Raw genomic sequence first — 17,195 nt, 5'->3', positions numbered from 1 at the left:
CTCTCTTTTACGCGATCAAGGACTATTCCTGACCTTCATACCCTATATAATCATGCTTGCTGCATGTGCTTGACCACCCCCGAAACCATCAACGCATCGTGACACCACCATAACCCCCACCAGTTCGATTTGTGCCCATACCCGCACGACCCATGGCAGCAGCACCACCTTGAGGCCGACCAACGCGCATTCCTGCGCTCATTCCGAAGCCATTGTTAGAGCTGTTGCCAGGGCCGTGCGTCATACTGCCATACCGTCCTCGCAGTGGTGTACCTGTCCGTAGCGCGTCATTGTCCATACCAGGTCCTAGATTGCCTCCAAGCAGACTCTGATTGTAGGCACCAAAAGCGGGACGATTGTAGGCCTGTGGCAGACGCTGGCGGTTGGTCGAAGAGCCCGGTGGAACAGGCAAGCTGTCTGGATAGAGTCAGTGCGGTTGCGCCTGGGGACAGGTGCAAAACTTACGAGATGTATCAACTCCAGGACGATAGCTGGGACCATGTTGGTACATCATTCCAGCATTCTGGTGAGAATAGGCTTGCTGATCACCTTGCGGCCAAGAGTGCGTGCGCTGTTGACGACGTTCCCCGCTGCCGCCGCTACCGTTGCTGCCACCGTGGACGCGTGGCTGATGCTGATGATGATGCTGACTCTGGCCATCAGGACGCTGCGTGGAAATGCGATGCTGAGGTTGCTGTTGAGACCCAGCTTGCATGAGGATATCTTCGGCGCCCTGATCAGCAGCAATTTCGAGAGTCCCGGCTTGCTGCTGGTACTTCAGCTTGTTATAAAGGGCTTGCATTTGCTGCATGTTCTTGTTCTTCTCTTGCAACGAGTGCTGGAGACGATTGGTCTTGTCGACAAGTTCTCGGTTTTCCTGATTGACCGCTATAGCAGAATGTCAGAAGCGGCACATACGTGTGAACACAAAATGGCTACGGTACCTTTGAGCGATTTAAGGATGCGATCATTCTCCTCCTTCAGCGCACGATCCGACTCAGTGCGCTGCGAATCAAGAAGTGCGTACCTTTCGGTAAGGCTGCGAGCCAGATAGTCTTGAAAGGTACTGCCATCGCATCAGCGGATATCTCATCGTCCCACACCTTCCTCGACTCCCACATTTCCTGGACCATCTGGTACGCCCAAAAGGCCAGGCCACGGCCCGCGCATTCCATGATAATTGTAGGACTGAGGCCGCTGAGAATGCTCGTCTTGTAGTCTTCTGTGGGGTTCAGGCTGGTGATGACAGCATCATCTGGATTGACGAGATGAGTCGAACACGCTGGGCATATGCGCTGGCCATCTCTCGGTTCGGTGAGACCAAGACGGCCAGCACAAGGAATGCAGAAGATGTGGCTGCAGGTCGTTACCACGGCTTGGTCGGGGCAGAGGGAACGACACTTGAGGTCGTTGCAGAGCAGGGTGGAATCCATTGCACTGTGCCGCCACTCGTGGATGGGTTTGTTCTGGAGTACAGGTAGTAAGGTATCGGTGACCGGGGCGGCGAGATTTGCTCAGACCGCAATGTGCCTTCCATGCCAACGTACCTACCTCCCAGGTACCTTACCTTCCTCCTATCGGGGGGAGGCACTAACATGTCCGGCTCCTGCGCAGTCTACATTCGTGGAAAACGGGTCTTGAGAAGAGCGCGCAAAGCGGCTACCAGCTTTGGAACCAGCTACATGAGCTTCAATACATATAAAATAGACGCCTGAATGTCGCTGTAAATATCTTGCACCATGTGCCCGTGCTCCTCGTCAAACACCCACCCGAATGAATGGGCATAACATAGTCCATCGCGGCCGTGAAAGAGTTACATTAAATCAGATGGCAAAAGGGAGTATCTCAAATAGCAAAGCCATAGATCGCGTCTGTTGAAAAGCACACATAGCATCTCGCGTCCTGTCAAAGACAGTCGTTCTTTCTTTCTCACTCAAAATCCCGCGCCATCAAAACTGGTACGTATGGACAGGACCGGAAACCGACCATACGAGCGACGTCTGCCACCGGAGAGTCACGCCCGCTCGAGTGGACCGTGATGGTGCTCGAGGCCACGTGTCGCATATTTGGAGACTGGCTCCTCAGCGATCTCCTCGAGCTGGTGGCCACCATCAGAATCATGCTCCATGATATGTGTGGGCACTTCCGGAATAGTATCAGCGTGGTTTTTGTACACGCTCTGCAGGCTGGATCGGTTGGGCGTAGCAGCTGTACTTTCGCTGTTGACGCTCATGCTCGTAGAGCTGCGGTCGTGCACAAGATCCGGCGTCGGTGGCACTGCTGAGGATGTACCAGACGTCCTCTTGGGGTGCAAGTAGCTGCTAGTGCCCTCACTTCGGTTGTCGCCATAGTCCGACTCGGAGTTATTGCTTGAGAGATCGCCATTCTCAGACTCGGGGGCGAGGTGCTTTACTGGTCGCTTCCCTCTCTTCTTGCCAGACTCGGATCTGTGATCTTCATCACCACCATCGCTGCTGGTGGTATCGGCACGGCGAGCGAGGTCAAGACCCTCGACAGCAGCAGCGCACTGCTCGGAGATGTTGCGGATGATGTAGGCGATTGCATCCGTTTTATCACGGAGGTGACGATCTGCAACTTCAGTCATGCTGAGCCCTGACAATCGTTTGGAAATGCTCGAATAACGAGGCTGCCGGAACGAAGAAAGGTCCTCACCATCATTGCGATACTGCGACATGCGCGTGCTTGCCCTCGACGAAACTTGTGAGGCGGGTACCTTTGTGGCACCAGCCTCTACGTCGTCCTTCGCAACCTCCTTGACTGGCGATTCGATCTGCTCCTCCGCATCCATAAATTCGCCATGTGTTTCCGAGTCGTTGAGCGACTTGACAATGTGCTCCATGTGGTGTGCTTGTCCATCGATGAGCGCACGAAGATGCAGCACAACACGTTGAGCTTCGTCCCGCTGGCGAAGTAAAGTGGTATTTGTGTGCTGCAGGGCAGACAAATCCTTCTTGTTCCTCTTGCGCTCCCGCTCCAACTCTTCTGCAATCTCTTGCTGAAGAACGAGTGCCTCTAGAGCATCGTCTCTCTGTTTCTCGGTTCCAGACAAGCGCACCGTAAGTCTGGCAGTGTCGTCCTTCTGTTGGTCGATCATGCTTGTTAGACGGCGGTTCTCGCGTTTATGGCCTTCTATCTTGACCTTAAGCTCATTGGTCTCCTTGGTGAGTTGCTCGGCAAAGGCCTGGAACTTCAAGAATTGCTGCTTCCAGCTTTCCAGTTCCTCGACCAAGAAGTTGTTACGTTTTGTGACCTTGGCAAGTTCGGTGTCCATACGTCCCTTGAGGTTGATGAAATCTTGCCAGGCTTCCATAGCATCGCGCGAGTATTGATTGCGCTCGCGCACAATCTCGTTCAAATGCCTCATGGAGACTTTGGTCATCAATGGCTTCTTCTGAGATCCACCGAAGACAGACTTCAGACCAGTGTTCCTGCCCAGCTTCTCACATGCGTGGTCCATGACCCTCATGATCTGGTCCTGGTTCCACCACACTGGATCTTGCACACTCTCGACCTCACCTCGCATGACGATGATTTGGCCAGCTGGAATGAGCTTGCCGCCTCCGTATGCCGAGCGCAGGTGTTGAGGGACACCAGAGGGTACGACATCACCATTGAGCCCTTGTGTCAATCGAGTAATCAGCTTCGAGCGTTGTCTAGCACTCCAAGCATTTGGGGGGCTGGACGTTAATACGAAATTCCGATCGAGGTCGACGACCAGGGCGTCTGATGGAGCAGTGAACAATGTGCGACATTCGGCGGTCATTCCGAGTATATATGGACCGGGCTCCTGAACAAGTTCCTTGGCGTGGCGGGCGTGAACGACGGGGACGTAGAGGCCACTCCATTCGTAGACACGAACCATGTAGCGAACGGTCTCCGTTGCGACAGTCAGCATGGCTGTGTAATGTGAGATGAAAATAATTCGTCTCGTAGGCGAAACTGCAGCCTCCAGAACGCCAACAATGTTGGGAATGGACAGGCAGCTGAACAGCGGCCACATAGCAAAGTTTTGGAAGCCGGTTGGCGACGAAGGAAACTGGTAACACAGTGCATAGTCCTTCATGTCAATGCGAACCAAATCATTCAATCGCGGAGCTGGAAAGCTCAGGATGCGTGACACCTCCTCGGCGTGGAAGAGATTGGTCGCCTTGTTCCAGTGAATCCACATGCCACGGAGGTAGTCCCCAAGGAGGTTATACAACGGGTATCTGGACAAGAACGAGAGGCAGTACGGGATCCAGTAAGTTTCACCTGGAGTATCATAGTAGTCCGGTTCAGTGCGCTTGCGAAGATCGCGGATGGTCTCAGCACGCTTCTCGTCAGCGCGCGACCAGACACGCAACGCGATGCCATAAAGAGTGTGCGAAGAATCCTGCTGTAGGACGAATGCATGGTGCACGCAGTGTGGCTGACTTGATCCTGTGCATATTTCTACGTCATGTGGAAAACACGCCTACATCCTGTCAGCTTGGAATGAGATGGGTAACGACACCTGTGTGCGTCCAAACTTACCCTCATTGCGGAGTGAAGAGACCTAGCGATCTCATTGTCCTGCTCCAATCTCGGGCTGCTTCCCAGAATCTCAGGAAGCCAGAATTGGCCAACGGCACCTTTCATGTGGCCAATCTTTCCCTGGGCTGGGATTGGTGCCTTCACCCATTGCGATGGCTCCCGTCCCACACCACACACCATGTAGGCATGGGTCAATGTCTTCGGGGCACGAGTGCCAGTCTTCTGCTGAGGCATCTGGCTAGGTATCGGCGCGGCGATGCGCGAGTGCAACGACGAGGTGCGGTTCGGGATTTCGAGGTTGGCGTCGTCGCGAGTCGGAGGTCGAGCAGACTCCCCGGAGCGTGACCGCGACATGACATTGGATGTGAAAGAGGAAGAGGGCGCCATGATGAGCAATGGGAGGAATTGACCGCTGCTGAGCTGATTCCGTACGCGTTTGTGCTCGTTCTGGACGATCAGGCCTCCTGGAGAATTAGGTAGTTGGTGGACTCGCGGCGTGGGTAGTACTTGCTGCCACACAATGGTCAAACGTGGCACAGCATGTGTTCAAACGAAGGAAGGAAGGCTGCTGCCGACGACGACGACGAACGCTGCCCGTCGATAGGCCAGGCAGGCAGGTAGTCGGGGTAGCAAGTTATTAGGAGGATGAGAGAGAAGAAACGGCACGAAACAGTTGCACTAACACAGGAGCTGCTCGGACTCTCCTGGGGCCAGCAGGTCGAAAGCTATTATACCGGAACCCTGTACCTCGTCTACCGGATACGGACTAGAGCCAGTAAACCAAATAAGCGTGTGAGAGGTTCTGCAGGGATGCACATCTTCTGCCATTCGCTGATTCGAGAACAAGCGAATAGACAATACACCCAATTTCGTGTTCATGATGGCGGACTTGTACGGTGGATGAGGAGAAGACGAAAAGTCTCATCGTCAATGATCATGTGCGTACCGTGAGCATCAGAACGAGCACGGTGTTGGCTACAGGTATGGATGCACTGTGGATAATGGCAGCGAATGCTCTGGATGGCGGCGATCACCAAGAGCACTGCATGTGCCACCGCGGAGACGAGCAATGCAGAGCAGAGCAAACCGCAGAGCAGAAGCAGCGCAGCATTCCCAGATTTGGGATGTGACAAACCAGCAAACGCGATTCAACCCACACCCACACGGTTCACGGTACACGGTACACGGTACACCCACATTCACATCCACTGCTGGTCGAGCGTCTGTCTGCACAAGGCAGGGGGACTGTTGCTCTTTCGGCACCCTCCTTCTGGACTCCCCACTAAGAGGAGTACTTACATCGCTACCTACTAGTAAGAGGTAGCTCCCGTTGTAGTACATGTAGCTGCTGCCGCCATGCCCATTGCCCACGGATACATCATAGAGGTACATGTATTATACATGGCCCGTCGCCCGCCGTTCGGGCAACAATCACCACTATGTACCTACCGTCCCTCCTCTGCAGGCCGTGACAATGAACGGTTTGCTGTTGGACGCGCGAGGGGCCGCAAGCCCGCCACAGATAGACTGCGGCGAGACTTGGTTTCACGCTATGGATGCACCATGCACACTCTTCCACGTGCAAGCAAGACAAGAGCTACAAGCAAGAGCTGTCCCAGTCTGCCCGTTTCGGATCGGCTCCGGAGTGGGTTGTAGGCCTCAATATCCGTAGTGGCAGGTTATTACACCTGTCAGACTGTCTCATCACGTATCATCTGGTACAGCAGTACCCGTCGTCTCCATGGTTGGGTATACAAGTACGAGCGAGCTCGACAATGCAATGCCTCAGCGCTTTTTGTGCGGGACTCTGAGGGGTGACTCAGTCAAGTAATAACAATACACAGAATATGTCTATCGAATGGGTTGGCCACATGTAATTGGCTCAGTCGCGATCGGCGGGCCGGTGCGGGCGATCAGGTACACTGCACGAGCGAGCAGGGAAAAGACAATTTATGGTGGTGTGGCGACGGCACCAGGTGAGTCCCGAAGCCAATAGCACTAGAATAGTTCTAGTCCATCTTGTACCTTGCTCGAAGCCGAAGTCCACAATATGAAACACAACCTTCCACCATTTGATCTATCCATTTTGGCAAAATCAGAATGACCTGGTCGCTGTCGCAGCGTTGATGAAATCGGAGACGTGCGGAAGAGTGATGAGTGACGAGTGACGAGTGACGAGTGACTGGGAGTGACGACCTGACTCCTGGGGCGACATGACGGTGCCTCTGTCCAACGTCGCAGGAGATGACTGGAAGTACATGTAGGAGAGGTAGTTCTAATTGAAAGCCGTCATAGAACCTGCCGATCGCCCATCCGGTTCAAACCTACAGTGCCTGAGTACCTGTACAGTATGCATCTTCCCGTTCATGTCCTCGGGCTCGGCAAGCCGTGATTTGCCGTGCCGTCCGCTGAATCTTCACGAAGCTCAAATTCGAGTCAAGATATTCCGAGAGGAGCTACAAAGCACCCACGATCTGCAAAAGAAAAAAGGGTCCAGTAAAAGCCCACCACTGAACAGAGCAACATCTTGACAGCCACCGGTAGTCTAATGACGATGCCCGACGCGGCGCTCCTGACGGACTTGTGCAGCATTTGGTAGGCTCGAAATCTCGCTTTCTCCCTTGCACACGATTCAGTCCACCACCTACTCTGCGTCTGCCCCCGGGGTGGCGTGGCGTGGCGTGGCTGTACCTGCGCGTTGGGCTTCCAGGCCGTGGCAAGACTGGGGCCATGCCATCTGATGTGGCAAATCGTTTGCATGCGACAGCGTCGGACCTCTTGTGGCACTACAGTATGCTGACTGCTACAGTTATGAGAATACACCCAAGTATCGCTGTCCGAGATGCCAGACCAAGACATGCTCTCTCCCGTGTACGCAAAAGCACAAGCAACGTGCCGCCTGCAACGGCGTTCGGGACCCAGCCGAATACCTGAAGAGATCGCAATGGGCAACGCCTGCTGGTATAGATCGAGACTACAACTACCTCAAGGGCGTGGAGCGAAGTATTGATGTGGCGAATCGAGAGCGCGAAGAGCGCGGCGTGGATGTTGTCGGCAGAGCTGCCACCAAGTCACTAGCACAGGCACGACATCCTGACAGCGCTTTGCGCAAGTATTATGTCGAGAATCGCATTGATATCCGTCAAGCTCCAAATGGCATGTCCCGGCAAAAGGCCAATCAGACACGATACACCAAGTAAGCAGTTGCTCCCTCACTTCGATGCTGGCCTGCGCTAACACTTGGCCTCAGGCGACACCTGATCTTGTGGACGGTGGAATGGATCGATTCCGATGGGAACAAGGACATATCCGATAGCTGCCGGCACAACAGTACGATCGTCGATCTCTATGCGCTCAAACAAATAGAGCAGTCCAACGCCATGAAACGCAAGCCAGGCGAAACGCCTCGTGATGCCTCGAAGCGCAGACGAAAGGCCAAACAGGCAGCATCCAAGGAGGCATCAACAGCAGAGGAACCAGAGGCCGTCCCAGACGCCATCGAAACGACTACAGGTTCCGAAATCTTACCGGCTGGTGACTCTCCTCATCAGGATGCCGATGAACATCAAGTTCCGACAGAAAGTAAAAGCGACACAAGCTCCACCCAGCCGAGCCTGCAAGGACCAGCCACGATCGCAGAATCGCGCGAAAACGAAGAAACCGTTGATCCTTGTCTACATTTCTATCTGCTGAAACCAGGAACAACCTCGAAAGAGAAAGTCCTGATTTCTCTCAATAGACAGGCTACTCTCACAAGTTGTCTTCGGGACCGAACCGTGCTAGAATTTCCGACCATTTACGTGTTGCCGCATGAGCCCACGTCGCTCCCACCAGAATACATGCTGGAGAGCACATATTTGCAGCTCCAGAAAAGTGAAAAACAGGAGTTGAGGGAAGCTGTAGCGAGCGCTGAAGAAAAGGGTGCTTTCCAGCGTGTGAGAAGCGCTCAAGCACAAGCTTCTTCTGCCAGACCAAGTGTGCCTTTGGATGCGAATAGCATTCTCAATGTGTTGAAGCGAGATATGACTAGACAATAGACTGAGAAAGAAATATGGATTTGTTCCGTAGATGAATAGCAGCTTATTACCTTGTAGAAATGCATGGCATTCATGGCCTCCTTTTTTTTTCTTATTCAATTCCCAGAGGGATGTGCATCAGAATTGAGAACGATGTCGTATATCACGAGGCAGAGGGAAGAAGAGGCAGTTTTCAAGCTTTGGGCGAGTCTCGCGTATGGAGTGTGCACATGTGATACGATAAACAATAAAGAAAAAGGAACAAAAGAAAAACAAAAATCCCAAATAAGAATCGGTGTATACGGAGCTGATTTGGCCTAAAGCCCTACCTAATTGTCCGATAGATATTCCATTGCATAGGTAAGGTATTATCTCGAACGTATCATCATCTCAATTCTTTTCTCCCCAGCCCCCCAGAGAAGACGCAGCACATCATTCACCTGACTCTCAGAGTATGGGCCCGAGCTTCGATAGGCAAAAGAAACGTGCGTGCTAAGTCGCAGAGGTCGAGGAATCAAGGTCTAGACCAGGCGCAACACCTCGAGATGATCTGACACCTCAGCTCGAGAGAAAAGAGCCGAAGATTGGCGTTCTCTTTTTGCCAGAGACCGTGCCAGCCACGGCCAATCGCGGCAATACCCTCCTCTCTGGAGATCGCAGTGGCAATTGATTGATAGAGGCGGAAGACATCTGCCTACCTAGTAGGTAGTAGTATTCGTTGGCTCAGCGGCTGCGATCTTGGGCTGATCGCGGCAGTATCTGGATTGTCACACGCAGACTTCGTTTCGCACATGCTGGAAAAGTCTTCGACCTTCACCTCTTTTCCTTGTCGCAGGCACAAGAAATCATCTCCTTGCCGTTGCCCGCGTCTCTTTGTAACTCAGAGGCGTTCCCGAGGCGGGCTTGACAGGGTGAAAGAAAGTGGTGTCTGTTGTGAGCGTCTTTGGGAGACCGCCAGTCCTGCTCACTTTCTGTACGTTGATCATAGCTGCGTTTACAGGTATGGAATGTTGAGATGAAGAGCCTATCAATATTGCGTCGAAGGAATTCGGGGGCAAACCCAAATTGCCAGTGCAAGCTCAACTTACAAGTTGCATTGGGTCCTACTGGTTGTCTCCTCGTGCTCGGAACAAGTCGACCAGAGTCGTGCGACGCTGTTGACATGCCTATTCGGCCTCTCCCGTGATTCTACTTTGAACAGGACGCAATGTCTACTTCGCGTCTGCTAGATCCAGGCGTGGTGATACCTCCAGGTCGTCCGCGTCTTCATCCACTCATGAGTACGTCCTTGCGCTTTTCCTGTGCAGCTGCGTTTGGTGCACTGTCCGCGACCTCTGGCATCTTGCTTAGCTTAAGCTCAGTAGCCTCTCTGACTGCATCCGCAAGCACGGTCCTCGTCAAAGTAGCGGCTTTGACGGCACTATCGATCAGAGTCTCACTCTCTGCTCCTGAATCCCCTTTCATCCACATCTCAGTGATTTCGTCCCTTGACTGCAGATAACCCACCACACAAGCAGCCTTGATGTCCTGCTCAGGAGGTGAAGGATCCAGCAGGTACTCCTCGCCGCCGCTTTCAGTCTTGACCAGCGCTGCCACACCTCCAGATACAAGATCGACGCAATCGATTCCGGCATCGCAAAGCGCCGCACTCGCCACCGTGATGCATCCAGCCAACACACTCATCATTCCCCAACCGCCAGCTTTCCCTCCTTCACTCGCATCCGCCCAGAACCCATCCTCCTCGCCTTCGAGCACAGTGATAACAACTTCACATCCAGCCTTAGGCCACCTCTCTCCAATAATTACACCCCGTAATGCAGTCTCAAGATGCACGCCCAAATCTCGCTCACTCGCGTCTCGAACATATCCTCTCCGTACTCGCGTAGCAAACGGCGCAAATTTTACATGGGTTGAGAGTAGGAGGTTCGGACTGAATGCCGCATTTCTGGGGAGAGGTCGTGGGCCATGGACTGTGCATGAGATCTTCAGATTTGAGGATAAGGGCGTACTGAACTGCTTAGAAGCTTCCGAGACATGAGGTGAAATCTCATAATATGCACTTCCGCTCGCTGAAGGCACGACGCCAGTGCGCAGGAATATCTTCCGGTGTTCGTCAGGTTTCCTCGAGCGAGTAGGCTTGGTAATTTGGGTATCCCTAGGGAGTGAGAAGACTGGAGGGGCTGTGCCTCCTGCTGGAGCGTTGATGCGGCGGCGATCGGCCTGCATTGTGATGAGAATAAATCTTTTGTTTGTCTTGGCTTTTGTGAAGCAAGTTGACGTCGGAAGTCGGGTGAATGACCGACGCCACCTCACGGTTCACGGCGGGGTGGGCGCAGCAATCACGAGACCCTTCCAGGCGGCGACATTAAATGTTCAGCAACATCCACTTCCATCGGACACTATTGGAACTGCTTTCACCTCGTCCTCAGACAAACCGCGACGAACTTTCCCCTCAGCACACGCACTCGCACAGCTCTCGACCATGTGCGGAAGCGACATCCTCCTGGGCCTCATCGCGATCCTGTTCCCGCCGCTCGCAGTCTGGGTCAAGCGTGGCCTTTGCAGCGCTGACAGTCTGATCAATATCCTTCTCTGCTGTATGTTCCATACAAGCAACTTCTGTTCCTCTGAATACTGTACTGATGTTCTTCCAGGTCTCGCATACCTCCCAGGCCTCCTACATGCTTGGTACATCATCGCGATCACGCCCGATCCGACATACGAGCGAGTGGCCCAGCAGGACGCCGAGCGTGGCACAGTGACATATTACTATGTTCAAACGAACGGGCAGCCACAGTATGCACCGCAGGGACAAGGAGGACAAAGCTATGGCACTGTAAATGCGAGCGCACCAAATGCGCAGTTCGCCCAACAACAGACGAAACCGCAACCACACCCAGGGGCAGCTGCTGTGCATCCTTCTTCTTCACAAGCAGGTCCTAGTGGCGAGGAAGATGCGCCACCGCCATCGTACCAACAAGCGACGGGAGACAATAAGATCCAACGACCTTAGATGCTGATGTCACGATGAATCATGGAATGGGAAAGCCATACATTTACAAGGGAGGCGTTTTGAATACGAAAGAGCTTCTGGTGCGCATAAAGCGCGGAAAGAGAACTACCAGACGTAAATATTCCTAGGAAGTTATGATGATGATGCATGAAGTATAACACAGTTTTCAGAAATGTGCTGAGACTGGAAACCGCTTGGAGCACCACGAGGAAAGTTCTCCAAGTTCAGCTCACTTTGCGGCTTTGAGAGATGCGCACGGCTACCGCCTTGTGTGTCTAATGATCTTTGCAACACCATACATACATGTATGCTCGCTCGTCAAGAAGTCGCGATGTGCATACGACAGCCAGATACTCGAATCCATTCATCGACCTCAACCGGTCCGTAATCCCTCACCAGTCACTTTCATCTTCTCTTTCTTAATGCTCATCTCATGATATTATCCGGTTCTTGTTTTCCCGTTTATACTGTCGATGTCCTTCTCTTCCTTCACGGCGACCTTTCTCCCCCCATCATGCTCATATCCCTTCCAAATCCCATCATCCTTCTGAACCTTACCTCCCGCCTTCAACCACTCCTTCTTCTCCTTCTGCCACTCACCTTTGAGCTTGAGATATGCCTCATCACTCGTGCACTCTCGCCACAGCGCCTTAAAAATCTCACTGGCTGCTAGCTTGTCCTCCCGACCGGCATGTCCAGTGCTCTTGGGAAGCTCCACACGTTTCAACTTGGAGTGATTGGGGTTACCAACCTCGCCTCCTGACTGCGCAGCGCGTTCACGTTCGAGCTCGAGTGATGATTTTTCGTATTTCTTTCCGCCTTTATGATTCGCATACCTGGGGCTGTCGTGTTAGTCAGTCTGGCAATAAGACGAAAACACCACGTCCAAACAAAACACACGGAGATGATCGCACTGAGATTCCCTCTGTGTCTCTCTCACACAATGATAGACAAGACAGACAGACTAGACAAGCAAACAGAACCAACATATCACGAGGATAGGAGAAAGGTGGGAGTCGTACCGACGAGCCCTCGTCATACCCATCTGTATAAACTTCCTCGCCATATCACTTCCCACAAAATCCTCACACTCGACATAATGATCGAATGCGCGCTTCAGCGTCTTCGAAGACTCTTCTGCAATCGCAACGCTCCGGAATCGCCAATGAGGGAGTAAAATGGACTTGTAGGGCTCGAAAGTCAAAACTCCTTGCTCGCCTCGAGCTATCTCGTAGGACATGCGGATGTGTTGATCATGGAGAGATGGAGTGGGAAAAGCCCTGGGAGCGGATTTGAGAGGTGATGTGGTAATTGATTGGGAGGCAGGAGGGCGAGGCATGGCCTCTTGCTGGAGGAGCGTTTAGGGCATGGCGAAGAGGGTTGTTGGTCTTCACAGAGGAGGAGAGGGGACAAGAGAGGGTGCGGACGTACCTAAAAGTCAGTTGAAGTGACACAGAACTCGTCATTGCATCGACATGCATACACACATGTACGGTACATACATATATGTACATGTAGGCAATCAAAACTACATAATGCCAAAAACCACATCCCATCCTACCAATCTCCTCCAATACGCTCACATTCACATCCACAACACAACAAATCAAATCAACTCACAATCCCTCATCCCCAAGCCCAAAGGCTGGAGCGAGCTACCGAGGAACTGCACGCGTCACAAATTGAGGTATATAAACGCCCAAATTTGCCCCTGCACCAATCAGCAACAGGGTTTTATGATGTAGTGGTTAGCATACCAGATTTTGAGAAGGTTCTACAGTGAACTGATATCGAAAAACTTCTGGTTACCCCGGTTCGAATCCGGGTAAGACCTTTCTCCTGAACATTTTCTTTTTGTTCCTTTTTGGTCATGTATAACACAACAACAAACACACCCAAGGTTCTTTCTGAAAATTTGTGAAGGTTGCCTCTTTTTCCTTTTTTTTCTTCCTTTTTTCTTTTGGAAGATGATGGCATTTTGGCATATCTGATGGTGTGACTGCCGATGTGCCTGCCGTGTGAAGAACACTCGAAATCTTCAAGTTTCCGTTGCGGCCGCAGACCAACTTCTTTTTTTTTCATTCCTCTTTTGCATCAACCTACGGCCCCAGGACACATGGACCGAGAGAGTATGCATAAAAAACTTTGCTCAATTCTATCTAGATTGTCTCTATATCGGTGGTGGTCCTCCATGTCTACCTGAATGTATGAAACTCAACACACGCTTCGCTCAACGCTGAACAAAGGCAATGCCGCAAAGGAAAAAACAAAACGACCAGGTAGGTGTTGCCATCCACATACATACACATCTAGATACCTACCTAGGTAGGTATGTATACCATCTGCCGATGATGCCTTGGGAAAGAGAGAAAACGAATAATGGTCCACGAGATATAAGTCAGTGTGCGTATACGCTCAAAAAAGACGTTTTCACGACAACAGCTTTCCATCTTTCATCATATGACCTGTCAGAACGGTGCAAACAAAAAATCTACTACAACGGCACATCCTCCATCATCTCGATCGCACCTTCTCGCCCGACGGTCAAAATGACATCTCCGAGGGTCTTGGTTGCGAAGCCGGCTTCACAGTATGCAAAGTAGTACTCCCATTTCTTCTTGAAGATCTCGACTTCCTCTTCGGACATTTTCCTTCCTTGGCGTTCCTGAAATTCAAGCATCAGGGCTGGTCTGATCCGAGTCGTGAAGGACTGCATGAAATTCTGTCTCCACAGCCGCAACGTCTTCGCGTAGTGGGGACCGATGTTTTCAATGGATTCTGGTATGAGGCGTGGCTGGACTCCTTTCCTCGTGTTGCTGGATCCCGCTCGAATGCTGTCCAGTAATTGTGTGATTGTGGGCAGGTGTCCTCCGGGGAAGATGTAGCGTCTGATGAAGTCGTCTGAGTTCGCATAGCCCGCGTATCTGCTCTCTGGTATCGTGATGCACTGGAAGCATGCCACCCCTCCCTCGCTCTTCAGCAGCTGGTCGATGCAACGAAAGTATGTCTCCAAATATTCTGCTCCTACAGCTTCCAGCATCTCAATCGACACGACCTTGTCGTACTTCTGCTCCTCTTTCTGGGGCACGGGGAGCGAGCGATAGTCGCATATCAAGACCTGAATGCGATCGCTAAAGCCTTTTGCCGCTATACGTTCGTCTGCAAGCTTCTTCTGCTCTTCAGACAGGGTCAGAGATGTGACTCTGCAACCTGTTTTCTCCACTGCCAAAATCGCGAATGACCCCCAGCCTGTGCCAATCTCGAGAACGTGATCAGAGCTCTTGATCTTACAGTTCCTGATGAAGCGATTGAGTTTGCGGTACTGTGCCTGCTCCAGAGTCTCCTGCGCGCACATTGGGTCAGACTTGGCGAGGAAGATCGGACACGAATATGTCATATCGGGGCTAAGGAAGGCCTCAAACATGGCATTCGAGATGTCGTAGTGAGCCGAGATATTCAGCTTCGCGTTCGTAAGATCGTTTGTTTTCCTGATCAGACCCGAAATTCGGCCCATGATGTTGCTGCTCAAGGTTGTGCCATTGGACAGGTATTTCTTGTTGCTGATGAACAGTTTGAAAAATGCTGTCAGATCCGTACAGCTAACCTCCCCGAGCATGTAAGATTCTGCCAGACCCATATCTGCGAAGAGGAGTAGCCGGACCCAGAACATGTCCTGGTGTACGATAAGTTCTGAATGGGACTTTGCATACACATTCTTCTCCTGGCTCTCGTCAACGAGGCTGGCGGTTTTAGGCGATCCACATACTGTAGTTGTGCCATCTGTATCCGTGATTTTCAGAGACCCGACCTGTATGTTCCTCAAAAGGTTAATGATCTGACTGCGAGCGATCGATAGGAGTGGCGGGTAGATCCACGGAGTGGCATATGAGGCCAATGCGGCCGCACTGCTCTGTAGCATGATTGTAATCTCGAATTTGTGCTGGCAGGCCGAATGAGTGCTGCGAAAGATGTCCTTGCTTTGCGGAGCCAAATGGCGAATCCCACAAAGGCCAATGTCCCCGGTTCTCTAAAGGCTGCTGCTCTTCCCAATCGCGAAGGCGCTCAGTGGTTTCCGTCTACGCAGGAAATCTGATGATCTTTGGGACCTTGCAAGGACAACTGTTTCGGCTTCAATCTGGCGACTTGGCCGAACCTGTTATAATCGCCTAGCTCTTCCTGTGCTTCCTCTTATCACAGTCATGCCCATGTATACCCTCAAAAATCAAAAATTATGGTATACGAGAGAAACGTTGAGGAGAGAGCAAAGAAACGGAAGAGTGGTGCACACATTGTTCGGACATAACAAGCACTCGATGCGGAGCGGAAATTGTAAAGTCCAGCAGCTGGTCGGGGACGTCCAAAATGCTCCACCGCTGGCCAAAGACTGGGTTGCTCATCTGAGGTGCGCCTCTCCATTTTGGAGTTTGTTGATTCGCTGACGTCGTTGACTTCTGCAGGAGGAATGGTTGCTATGCATTTGAGTTTAGTAGCGCCACCATGCCACCTCCTACACATTCTTCCGATCATACAGTACCTCCTACCAGGTAGATATCTGTATCTGTCAAGGTGTGAATGATTGAGCGTGTGACTGGCAGCTGGTTGGAAAAGTGATATATTCAAACCATTGTGGACTGTCTGATAGCATCTGGCTTTCATATGAATCCACACATATATATAGCTACATGTATGCAGTTGTGATCGATGTGTTGCGAGTGTTCGAACTCCTCCGGGCTCCAGTCCAGCCCTCCAGGTGGGGTATCGGTATCCTAGCTGTCTTGGCAGATGCAAATTGATGTTTCACGGGACATTGTCGATCCAATACATGTATTCACTATTCATAGCCTCTGACTCCAGTCACTCCACGATATGGTGTCTATGTCTGTGGTAGCCCGCATACCAACGATTACATCTAGCAGATGGCAGGACAACAGACAATCTCTCATATAGTAAAGAGAAGAGAGGCCAGCAAACAGCCAACCGTGGTATCAAGCAAGCCCTGTCCCATCGTCACCATGTATTGGTCTTGTCATCGTATGCACCGAGGACTACATGTATTACGTGGGACTGCGATGTTGATCTCGACAGGGAGAAGCTCGGGTTCTGATGAATAGTACGAATTGATGTTATTACGAGAGTTATACCATTGTGAGCTGCTGGGCCTAGCTCGTCCTTGTATCTTCAGGAGCTGTTGATTACATACTAGAGAGCCAGCAACCCGAAAAAGCTGATATGGTCAGTAATAGATCGAAGGATGCCATTGATATTGAGGATATTGTCATGTAGCTGAGACCAATAGATAGTACAGACCGATCGACTACAGGGAGGCTTCGGTATAGCAATTGGTTGGACGTGGAATGCTTCCTTCCTGTGATAGTGACCTCTTCACGTGTAGTTGCCAATCGACCCAAGTGAAGACGGGACCTGTATGTGAACGAGGAAATCAGTCACCTGGGTAAAGTATCAGTTAAAAGGTAGATAGGTACCGTAGGTATAGTAGTATCCATAGATGTAATCACCGATGTGGTGACAATTAATTTTCGTAAAGACGCGAATACGACGCGTCTCTCACGTCTCCATGTACCCAGTACCTACCTGACTCCTTCAACACCCAAATCCATACCTACCAGGTACCT

General features: G+C 51.7%; 7 protein-coding genes and 1 non-coding gene across 8 annotated transcripts; 3 read left to right on the top strand and 5 right to left on the bottom strand.

Annotated features, from left to right (window-relative positions):
• Positions 1-88: 88 nt before the first annotated feature.
• On the bottom strand, positions 89-1,433 carry SEPMUDRAFT_51439 (uncharacterized protein; the record flags this gene model as incomplete). The annotated part of the gene is made up of 4 exons (XM_016909190.1): positions 89-417; positions 487-888; positions 945-1,066; positions 1,120-1,433. 4 exons carry the CDS (start codon positions 1,431-1,433, stop codon positions 89-91), a joined length of 1,167 nt encoding a protein of 388 aa, XP_016757703.1.
• A 229-nt stretch (positions 1,434-1,662) lies between these two features.
• SEPMUDRAFT_166243 (AEX-3 domain protein) lies at positions 1,663-5,115 on the bottom strand. Its single transcript, XM_016908212.1, has 2 exons — positions 4,534-5,115; positions 1,663-4,474 (listed from the first exon to the last, which is right to left on the bottom strand). The coding sequence occupies exons 1-2, from the start codon at positions 4,918-4,920 to the stop codon at positions 2,015-2,017; spliced, it is 2,847 nt and encodes a 948-aa protein (XP_016757702.1). The 5' UTR covers positions 4,921-5,115; the 3' UTR covers positions 1,663-2,014.
• A 1,900-nt stretch (positions 5,116-7,015) lies between these two features.
• On the top strand, positions 7,016-8,612 carry SEPMUDRAFT_151549 (uncharacterized protein). Its single transcript, XM_016906886.1, has 3 exons — positions 7,016-7,128; positions 7,343-7,729; positions 7,784-8,612. The coding sequence occupies exons 1-3, from the start codon at positions 7,082-7,084 to the stop codon at positions 8,568-8,570; spliced, it is 1,221 nt and encodes a 406-aa protein (XP_016757701.1). The 5' UTR covers positions 7,016-7,081; the 3' UTR covers positions 8,571-8,612.
• Positions 8,613-8,843: 231 nt separating this feature from the next.
• Positions 8,844-10,775, bottom strand: SEPMUDRAFT_166241 (uncharacterized protein; the record flags this gene model as incomplete). The annotated part of the gene is made up of 1 exon (XM_016908211.1): positions 8,844-10,775. One exon carries the CDS (start codon positions 10,773-10,775, stop codon positions 9,816-9,818), a length of 960 nt encoding a protein of 319 aa, XP_016757700.1. The 3' UTR covers positions 8,844-9,815.
• A 181-nt stretch (positions 10,776-10,956) lies between these two features.
• Positions 10,957-12,944, bottom strand: SEPMUDRAFT_151548 (uncharacterized protein). The gene is made up of 3 exons (XM_016906885.1): positions 12,585-12,944; positions 11,204-12,398; positions 10,957-11,146 (listed from the first exon to the last, which is right to left on the bottom strand). The coding sequence occupies exons 1-2, from the start codon at positions 12,899-12,901 to the stop codon at positions 12,002-12,004; spliced, it is 714 nt and encodes a 237-aa protein (XP_016757698.1). The 5' UTR covers positions 12,902-12,944; the 3' UTR covers positions 10,957-11,146; positions 11,204-12,001.
• On the top strand, positions 11,032-11,562 carry SEPMUDRAFT_144365 (UPF0057-domain-containing protein; the record flags this gene model as incomplete). The annotated part of the gene is made up of 2 exons (XM_016903073.1): positions 11,032-11,146; positions 11,204-11,562. The coding sequence occupies 2 exons, from the start codon at positions 11,032-11,034 to the stop codon at positions 11,560-11,562; spliced, it is 474 nt and encodes a 157-aa protein (XP_016757699.1).
• Positions 12,945-13,292: 348 nt separating the features above from the next.
• SEPMUDRAFT_t70 lies at positions 13,293-13,396 on the top strand. Its single transcript has one exon. It is a non-coding gene; the product is annotated as a tRNA-Gln (tRNA).
• A 451-nt stretch (positions 13,397-13,847) lies between these two features.
• SEPMUDRAFT_151546 (cyclopropane-fatty-acyl-phospholipid synthase) lies at positions 13,848-15,889 on the bottom strand. The gene has a single exon (XM_016906884.1). The coding sequence runs from the start codon at positions 15,479-15,481 to the stop codon at positions 14,057-14,059; it is 1,425 nt and encodes a 474-aa protein (XP_016757697.1). The 5' UTR covers positions 15,482-15,889; the 3' UTR covers positions 13,848-14,056.
• Between the last annotated feature and the right edge of the window lie 1,306 nt (positions 15,890-17,195).

The sequence above is a fragment of the Sphaerulina musiva genome (assembly GCF_000320565.1).
Source record: "Sphaerulina musiva SO2202 unplaced genomic scaffold SEPMUscaffold_10, whole genome shotgun sequence".
Taxonomy (NCBI): domain Eukaryota; kingdom Fungi; phylum Ascomycota; class Dothideomycetes; order Mycosphaerellales; family Mycosphaerellaceae; genus Sphaerulina; species Sphaerulina musiva.
This window is presented reverse-complemented; position numbering and strand designations above follow the sequence as displayed.

Coding starts and splice junctions, on each gene's coding strand:
- SEPMUDRAFT_151548 (XM_016906885.1), bottom strand. CDS start 12,901: ATGCCTCGCCCTCCTGCCTCCCAATCAATTACCACATCACCTCTCAAA. Junction 12,399..12,584: donor GGTATGACGAGGGCTCGTCG/GTACGACTCCCA, acceptor CGACAGCCCCAG/GTATGCGAATCATAAAGGCG.
- SEPMUDRAFT_151549 (XM_016906886.1), top strand. CDS start 7,082: ATGACGATGCCCGACGCGGCGCTCCTGACGGACTTGTGCAGCATTTG. Junction 7,129..7,342: donor ACGGACTTGTGCAGCATTTG/GTAGGCTCGAAA, acceptor TGACTGCTACAG/TTATGAGAATACACCCAAGT. Junction 7,730..7,783: donor AATCAGACACGATACACCAA/GTAAGCAGTTGC, acceptor ACTTGGCCTCAG/GCGACACCTGATCTTGTGGA.
- SEPMUDRAFT_166243 (XM_016908212.1), bottom strand. CDS start 4,920: ATGGCGCCCTCTTCCTCTTTCACATCCAATGTCATGTCGCGGTCACGC. Junction 4,475..4,533: donor CTCTTCACTCCGCAATGAGG/GTAAGTTTGGAC, acceptor GACAGGATGTAG/GCGTGTTTTCCACATGACGT.
- SEPMUDRAFT_151546 (XM_016906884.1), bottom strand. CDS start 15,481: ATGCTACAGAGCAGTGCGGCCGCATTGGCCTCATATGCCACTCCGTGG.